At 46.1% G+C, this 8,822-nt stretch overlaps 2 protein-coding genes across 2 annotated transcripts; both read right to left on the bottom strand.

Moving 5' to 3' along the window:
* Positions 1-633: 633 nt before the first annotated feature.
* On the bottom strand, positions 634-3,335 carry LOC100840934 (peroxidase 57). Its single transcript, XM_003572055.4, has 4 exons — positions 2,662-3,335; positions 2,387-2,566; positions 2,111-2,273; positions 634-1,320 (listed from the first exon to the last, which is right to left on the bottom strand). The coding sequence occupies exons 1-4, from the start codon at positions 2,878-2,880 to the stop codon at positions 911-913; spliced, it is 972 nt and encodes a 323-aa protein (XP_003572103.1). The 5' UTR covers positions 2,881-3,335; the 3' UTR covers positions 634-910.
* Positions 3,336-5,823: 2,488 nt separating this feature from the next.
* LOC100828412 (10 kDa chaperonin 1, chloroplastic) lies at positions 5,824-8,425 on the bottom strand. Its single transcript, XM_003574307.4, has 6 exons — positions 8,147-8,425; positions 7,951-8,001; positions 7,137-7,202; positions 7,011-7,058; positions 6,213-6,242; positions 5,824-6,107 (listed from the first exon to the last, which is right to left on the bottom strand). The coding sequence occupies exons 1-6, from the start codon at positions 8,312-8,314 to the stop codon at positions 6,039-6,041; spliced, it is 432 nt and encodes a 143-aa protein (XP_003574355.1). The 5' UTR covers positions 8,315-8,425; the 3' UTR covers positions 5,824-6,038.
* Positions 8,426-8,822: the final 397 nt, after the last annotated feature.

Below are 8,822 nucleotides of genomic sequence, written 5' to 3'. Positions count from 1 at the left end.
TTCAATATACTTGATCAATTTGGAGAAGTTTTGACTTATTATAAAGTTAGAATTTTTTATATTTATGAATGAACAGTGATAACCCAGTATACATCCTGACTATTTTCAAGAGCCTGTAGTATAAAAAGAACATCTTGGAGTATCTACTCTCGCGTGAGAACCAGCAAATTGAGCTGGACGGCGGCTGCTCCAAGGCTAATTAAATTAATCAGCTCTGAACAATTTAGGAGTACTCCTACTAGCCAAGAAAGCTTGCGTTGGACTGAAGATAGATTCCTTAATTGCATTTGCATGGGGTTGATGAATCAATGAAACATAGCAGCATCTGGGGAAGTAAAATTAAAGCTCCTCTCTAGGGATGCACTCTCTCATATTCGGTGTCCCTCCTAGCTCCAGCTTGGCTCTTCGAGATGCTCATTGACTAATCTAGATTTCTGACATTAATTAAGTTCTTCACACTAGTAGAGGTAAACACATAGTAGAGTAGTACACTCTCTCTCTGACTGTCTGTCTCTCTCTCTCTCCGACTCATGTGCCAAGTGCCGAGCAAGTTGCTACTGTACTTGAATGAAGCAAAATTTTCTCATCGCATTTCCTTTGGTAAAATAATTCTAAACTAGTATGCTGATCTTCTGGGCAATTAAACAACGGTACTGTAGTGCTTATTTTTATACCATACAACGTACAAAAGAATCATAAGAAAAACTACTCGAATCGTACTGACTATGTAGAAGAATCATTCGATCGACCATTGGAAGAAGGAAAAGAAAGAAAGAAAAAATGAATGTGGGACGGTCGATCCCCTCCCTCAAGGGTTGGTGTGTGGCGGCCATGCATATATGCATATACTTTGCTGATTTTAATTCCTAGCAAAAATAGAGTACTCCGTATATCTTTTTAAGTAATACTATCAGTTTGTGACGCGGCAGTTGGTCCTGATCTCGCCGTCGGCGCCGGTCTTGACATCGAGGGCGGCGAGCTTGTTGAGCGCGTAGCCGAACATGGAGTTGAAGAAGTCGGTGGTGGCGAAGAACTTGATCATCCAGCCGGTGGTGGGGTCGTCGCGGAGCTCCTGGTCAACGGGGAGCACGCCGCGACCGAGGAAGATCTGCTTGAAGTAGCTCTTGTCGACGGTGAGGATGCTGGAAGGGTCATCGAGGTAGACGATGTTGTCGAAGGGCTGGCCCTTGGGACAGGCGAAGGTTTTGAGGACCCACGCGTAGCCCGGGTCCATGGATGGGTCTGTCGCACCCGTGCCGTTGAAGTTGAATAGCCGGTCCATAATCACCGAGCAGTGGGTCACCCCCACCGTGTGCGCGCCTGCATGCATCGACGTCGTGTGCTCTCCAACGGTTAAACAACAAACAAAAAATGATACAAGCATCCCAATAGACTATCTTAGTTAGTGGTCTAATGAAAAGCCCCACCTAGAATCTTGTACTTTCTCCGGCCGGAATTAGTTATCGAAATATTACATGTATCTAGACGTTTTTTATACATAGATACATTCGTATTTGGACAAATTTGAGACAAAGTAATACTGATCGGAGGGACTACGTAATTGTATGTTAACCAACCTTACTCTCTATCTCCATTTAATATTTGTCTCATTAACAAAAACTTACATGATAAATATGCCAACAATACCTTGCAACTATGGGAGATGTCCTAAGCATCCGATCTCCCTAAGCATCCAGTTATATTTTGATTTCTCTAGTTGTTGTTTTTTCACGGCTCATAGTGATTTCTGCTCTACCCACTTACGAATGTGTCTCGATGAGATCTGAATCAACAGCTAGCAGGATATTTCCGGATAGAATATTGTTCACTAGGTACTTGAATACTTTGATTAGTGATTTGAGTTACAATCATATCGATCAGTCATACATATACATGCACTTCGCTACGTACTTGTACTAGTAGTCTAATACAAACTGTCATACTATGTTTTTTTATATGCGCCAGCTATGGAATACGTGACATTCCGTGTGTCGATGCACATTGAGATTGAATACGCCCCTGTTTCTAGGTCAAAGCTACGCGAGGCCTGCCACTAATATAATTAACTGTATATTGATCGATCAGAGGTGTTGGAGTACGTAGTACGTACCCATGAGCGTGACCATCTCGAAGGCGTTGAATCCCTTCTTGGCGAATACGTCAATGGCCTTGGGGATGCCGATGTGCGGCGACGGCAGGTCGCTGCACATCCACGCCGCCGACGACTTGCCGTCCAGCCTGCCCAGCTGCACCGAGTAGCTCGGCCCTCCACACTGCCAATGTCATGCGCGCGCACAATGCAGTTAACCGATCAGTCTCCATGTCCAAACGGAACAGATAATCGACGGACAGCGACAACGGAGATGGATGGATGAAATTGAAATACCAGAGCGACGGCGTCCCTGGTTGCGGCGATGATGATGTCGGCGCAGGAGACGACTCCGGGGCACTGCGCCTCGAGGAGGGACTTGACGTCGTCGATGAAGTCGAAGCCGAAGATGCCGCTGTTCTGCGGCGCCGTCTTCTCCGAGCTCGGCCCGTCCAGCAGCAGCGACGCGTCGCACCCCTGGTAAATCATATCGGCACACATCAATCAATCAAAGAAGAATTAATGGAAGAGAGCAAACTAGCTAGGCGAGATTAATTAAGGAGACTGCTTACTTCGACGAAGCAGTCGTGGAACTGCATGTGGAGGAGCCCGGCGACGATGCGCTGGTCCCAGGCGAGGCGGGCCTTGACGGCGCCCTGGATGATGGCCTCCACGCTCGTCCCGTTCCCGCACTTGCCGTCGTAGTACTTCTCCGCCAGCTGCGCGCCGCAGCACCACGCCGACCAAGCCAGCACCAAAAGCGCCGCGCACCGGCCGCCGGCAGCCTGCATTGTTTCTTCGATCGAAAGATCTCCGATATATATATGTACTCAGTCGATCGATCTCCCTCTCTGGATACACGCGCGCGCCGCTCCTATATGTACAGTACAGCCTGCCGCCGGCCGGCCGCGCGTATATAAATGTACGCCTGCGGGCTGCGGCGGCGAGCGGTGGCTGGTGAAGCGGAGGGCGGGCCCCGCGCTCTGGACGGCTTAATTTGCCGGCTCTGGCTTGGCTGAAATGAATGACGACGCGCGGCTGCTGGTGCGTGTTCGTGTGCGCGTGTGTGTCGGTGGAGGCTTGTTAATTTCTTCGCGAAGCCTCAAGGAGTGTGGTGCGCTCGGCTATATAGGAGAGGGCCACGAGAGCAATTGGCAGGAGGAGATCTCGGAGTCTCATGGCTTTACCAGCCTGGTGATCGAAGGAGAGTGAGATCGACGAAGGAGAAAGAATGACAGGTGTAGCTGTAGTGAGATTAATTTGCGTGCATGGAGAGTCGTGCATGCGTTCGGATCCTGCGCCAACGCGCTCCGTTTACCCGGCCGTGTGCCGCCACACGTGCCTGCACTGCGCCACGCCGGTGCCTGCTCCATCAGCTGTACCTGTACCAGAAGGATCAGATGTTTAACTTCCCAGGCCCTCTGTAAATCAGTAAAATGTATGCTGATGTGATATTCCCATGCCATGTATCTGTACCCGAGATGTGTTTTGCTGTCGGCATGGAGTGATTACTGGAACAAGAAAATGCTGGTTAATATTCTGGGCAACCAAATCACCTAATTAAGTACTACTTCGACGTAGTAAGTACACACTTCCACATATATGATATATTCATCGGCCAATCTAAGGGCGTGGCCCTCGCTGCCTTTGTTTTCGTAGGAGGAAGGAAGAGAGGAGCGGAGGAGTATTAGCTAGGATGGATCTAAAACGCCTTCATTCGTGTCACGTCTCTCATTTTTATGTTGGCACAGCACTCTTCTACTTGTCTGCTTGTTTATGCAAACACATTGTTGGACCAAAGTTAAGCTCTGTCCACATATATTCACCTCTCAGAGGGGTCAAAACAATCCAATTCAATTCAAGCACACTCGGGCAATCATTTGACCCATGTACGCATAAGATCCGCAAATGAAGGAATGATTAGTCCAAGAGTAATGCTTAGATCTCTCTGCATAATTCTCCCAGCTATAGCTAGCCATATATAGGGTGCGTTCTTTTCGACTTCTAGAACCGGCTTCTCCTAGAAACTGCTCTCACGTAGCTTCATGAAGAAGCCGTATCTCAGATTTAGTTAGGCATCCAAAGTAGTTTAGATCAAACTAGTTCGGTAACCTAATCAAATTTAGGTGATGGGTTTTTCAGAAAGCTGGAAAAGGACAGCTTCTCGAAGAAGTCGGTCTAGGAAGCCGAAAAAAACTGGCTCAGATCGTCAATAATTAACTAGCATGTTCGCTGCCTCTGAAATCTACACAGGCTTTTAAGAGCTAGCTAGCCCAGCTGAATAAACGGAATCGTGTGCACTGTGCAGTGGACTAGCACTCTTAAACTAATCCGTCGGGGTCGAATGATTACATGCGCCGACGGACGGACGGACGGATTCCGCACCAAGGATCACTGGAGTTTAAACTTAAGACATGTGGTAAACCGGCGGCTGGGCATGTGCCCGGATTCGAACGCAAACCGGCACTTCCGATCGATGCAACGAATTGGAGTACAGTATTGCATTATGCATGCAAATCCCAAAGAAGCTAGCTGGAGTATAGCCAGCTAGGCAGCCTAGCTAGCCTGCTTCTCTGTAATTGTTGGCAGTGCAAGTTCAGAGTTGTAGTGTGCAGTGTGCAGTTCGAGGTACGGAGTAGCAAGGTCACGAACGAACCATCTCGATCCATAGGAAGGATTTAGCTGGCTGTAGTAAATTACAGTAATGTAACTAGTACTAACTCCGTAGCAAATTACAGTAATACCCTGGCCGGCCGTTTGGTTACATGAGATTCTTATTTTGAAGTGACTAGTTTTGTGTAAAATCCTGCGAGTTCGCATGAAACGGAATGTAAACCTCATGATTTTGCATTAGCAGGACTTGCGCCTGGGTGCTTTATTTCTAGTACAAGACTTGCTGCTCGATCACGTCGTTAGTCTCCTATAGGTACTATGTAGGTAGCGTGATTTGACTTGCATTTGCTGGATCTTTATGCCTGAACCAACCAAACATTCAGTCGCTGGGGCACACATGCATGCATGCACATCTATTATGTACCAAACTCGGTCATGTGCAGTGCAGGCGATGCCGATCTCAACCTCCTGGTCTAGCTAGCCGCACAAGTCAAGGACTCGAGGTATCCACGAGCAACATCTCGCATGTTAAGCGAGCACACTAGCTAGAAGCTACGTGCATGTGCAGCCATGGCATGGAGATTGGAGTTGTCTCTCAAGTCAAAGTAGACACATCCCACCAACCAATACGAGTGAAGCTTGCATGCACTTCAGTCGTTCAATTCCGGAACAAGAACAACATCGGCAATAATACTCAATACTCACTCCGTCCAACAAAAGATGTCTCATGCTTGTTAAAATTTAGATATATCTAGACATGACTTAATGTATGATGCATTCAAATTTAGTCAAAGTTGAGATCCTTTGTTGGACAGAGTGAGTACGTTTTCTTTAGACAGAACATCACCAATACTAACATGCATGGGCGCCATAAGTTACTTAACCGTTAACACTGCATGCATGCGCTTCACCAAAATCAGGAGGAATTAAACTCCTTCTCGCTGCAGGGCGGCAGGTAAACATGTGCTCATTCGTTTTGAAAGATTTTACAGGATTTCAACCATTAGGAATTTTTCTTTTGTGTAGCATTCCTTTCATAAGAATAGAGATGACAGGTTTCTAAGGATTGTGTCCAAATTGATTGACTTAGTTCCTAAAGATTCTAAGCATTAGGTGACACCTTATTGAAAATTCTGAAGGATTGGAATGTGCATGACATAAAACAAGATGAAATATCCACGGTTTATGGAAAGTTAAAATTTCCCTGCAACTAAATCTCATCAAACCGTTCAATCCGTAAAAATCAAATGGCGGACAGCATAGTTGGAGCTAGCAACAGTCTGTTCAGCTGAGACAAGGCATTCGGAGGATATGGCATGCGAAACTAGAATAATGCTCATGCAACAACGGCTAAGAGATCAGACTCTCGGCAAAAGCAGTGCTTCTCTTCTGTGCCCAGATCCACCTGCAGGAATGCATGAACACCATGAGCAGTCACAATTCACATAACAGCAACCAGAAGGGTCAAAGCCATGAAAAACTTTCAGTTAGACAGTAGCCATTAGTTTACCTCATAGGCGTTTATGTCTGAGAAGAGAACCTGCAACCATTACCACCAGAACATGGTGAGAAGATCCCAGTAGCAGAAAAAATACATGATAAAAGAATATTGATAGAACAATCGTCTTAACAATTAACGCTGATAAAAGAAAGATGCAAGTTATGTCTTCTGTGTGTGGCTAGTGTGGGCTGGAAGAAGTGCAGTAGGAACGCATAATAGAGAGACTAACAGGCAGAAAATTTAACAACAGAGCAGAGGTTGTGTGATATTTATGCAGCAGATGGTGTTCATAACATCTAAGCACATAGAACAGAAACACATGGACTACGGTATTTCTCCAGAACTGGAGTTAGTTTAACATGGAATCGCTCTCAAAACATACAGGCAATTGGAATTCAATTCAGCAGTTATTGAAGCAGTTAGCATGACCCATGGGATGCTAGCTCAGTTTTGAGAGCAAAACAACTAGCTTACTAAAAGGGCATATCTACAACTTGTGTTGGTAAAAACAGGTCAAAGCAAGCAAACCAAAACTGAAAATAAGCATCAATTTATTTTATACAACCGTAACATCCCAAGTCCCAATTTTCATTAAAATCCCTCCTGAATCCAAAAGAAGCAGTACTACAGTAATAAGGAGTATTATAAAGATGCCAGAACAACACAGAGAACAATCTGCAAACATACAGAGGGGGTACTTAAAGTAGACACTTGCTTCAAATGCAAGCATTTGGTGCTTTGTTGTTCGTGAAAAGCTGACAGGCATCAAAAGAAGGTCCTTCAGAAAAGGAGAAATAATTTACTCACCTTCTTCCCAGCTTCAACTTCACTAACATCAGCACCAACCGATAATATCTGGCATAAAGCGAGCAACAACGTGAGACTATAGCCTGATAAAATCTGGCAGAAGCTTATAGTGACTCCAGACCATACCTCGCCCATCAAATATCTCTCGAACTTAACAGCAGATTTTGGTAGCAGGACTCCTCCAGCAGATTTCTGCAGGTTCAACATTTCCTTGGAAAAATCAGCTAGATGAAATGAAATTTTTTCTCCTAGAAATGCATAACATGAGTCTAACAATCACATTATTTCACAAGAATAAGCAGTGATACAGCCATAGTGAAGAAGGTATTGCTTCAAGACAAGTAGACAACAGTGGTAGTGAATTAGCAGTTAGTGCTAATCTCTAAGAAATGGATTTTGCCAGAGCACTGAATCCACAACATGTCAAAGTATTCACATGTCATGTATTTATGTGGTTAATACATATCCATGAATATTTACCACATGCAGAATTAACTCCATTGCGCTCTTTACTGAGTACCGACACATTTGCTTTGGCTGGGTTTTAAGTTGTACTCTCTATAGCGCCTCAAGATTATGGATTTTTATAAGCCACATTAGGATGTAGCTTCACATATACAATTCAAGTTCCATCTTAACTGAACTGGAAACAGGTTCATAAGTGGGGGAACACTACGAATTTGGTAAGCATATAGCTACCGATGAGGAAACAAGCAAGAATTGAAGTCTAATTTAGCGTTTCAGTATCCCAAAATGTGACCACTTCTCGCAACCTTCCTACAATTTCTGCGCCATTGATTCACACTAGATACTCGGAGAGATTCATTCGGCTAGAAATTCAGAAGCATCCAGTGTGCAAACTAAACACCACCAACCAATCGGAACGAACAAGCAAAAACAGAACTGCAAAACCAAAAGAAACTGGCTCGCAGGCAGATACCTCTGGAATCTGCTCGAGACGGACGAGCACCCGGTCAGACTGCGGCGCCACCTGACAGACGAAAACAACCACAGGCCAAGCACCAGAGCGTCAGACCGCTGAAACTAACTACTAATCACCATACTAAAAAACCATGGAACAGAACAACTAGCGGAGTATAGGCGTCTCCCTCGGCAGAGCGGAGGCGGGGTGTCACCTTGGAAGGGTCGCAATTGAGGGCGGCGCGGACGCGGAGAGCGGATGCAGCGCGTCGGCCGGGGGCGACGGCGGCGACGAGTGGTCTTCGGCTGCTGCTGCTACCGCCGGGGGCGCCGTGGAGGAGGAAGGGCGTGGCCGAGGCGGCGGCGAGGAGGGCGGGGGCCATCAGGGAAGGAGCAGGAGGCGCGCGGAGGGTTCTAGAAGCAGAGGAAGGTTTTGCTCCAAGGAGAGGGGGCGCTTCTCTTATCTGCTTTCCTTTCACAGGATGAAGACGGCAACGTCGTTCTTGAGGGTGATTCCAAGGGTTTTAACGGGCCGGGCAGCTTCTTAATGGGCCGTCATTCAGTAGATTGCTAAACCATAACCTCTCCTGGCGTGGACTCTAGACCTTGATGTGGCTGGCTGGGTTAGACATGGGCCACTGGCAGTATGCAGCAAGACTCATCAGCTCAAAAAAAAAAAGTCCATATTTCATCCCTAAAAAACGGGCTGTTGGTAAACTTGGATTGCATGGAGGTTATTGACACGATCATTCGTGGTGATTTTAAACTTAGCCCGGCTGCGGCAATTTATGCCGATTGTTTTTTAGCTTGTTTTAATTTTGTGGAGGTTGTGTTTGAGCATTGTCCTAGGAAAACTAATAAGGCTGCTCATGTTTTAGCTAGTCATGCGGA

Source organism: Brachypodium distachyon, chromosome 3, assembly GCF_000005505.3.
Source record: "Brachypodium distachyon strain Bd21 chromosome 3, Brachypodium_distachyon_v3.0, whole genome shotgun sequence".
Lineage (NCBI taxonomy): Eukaryota > Viridiplantae > Streptophyta > Magnoliopsida > Poales > Poaceae > Brachypodium > Brachypodium distachyon.
This window is presented reverse-complemented; position numbering and strand designations above follow the sequence as displayed.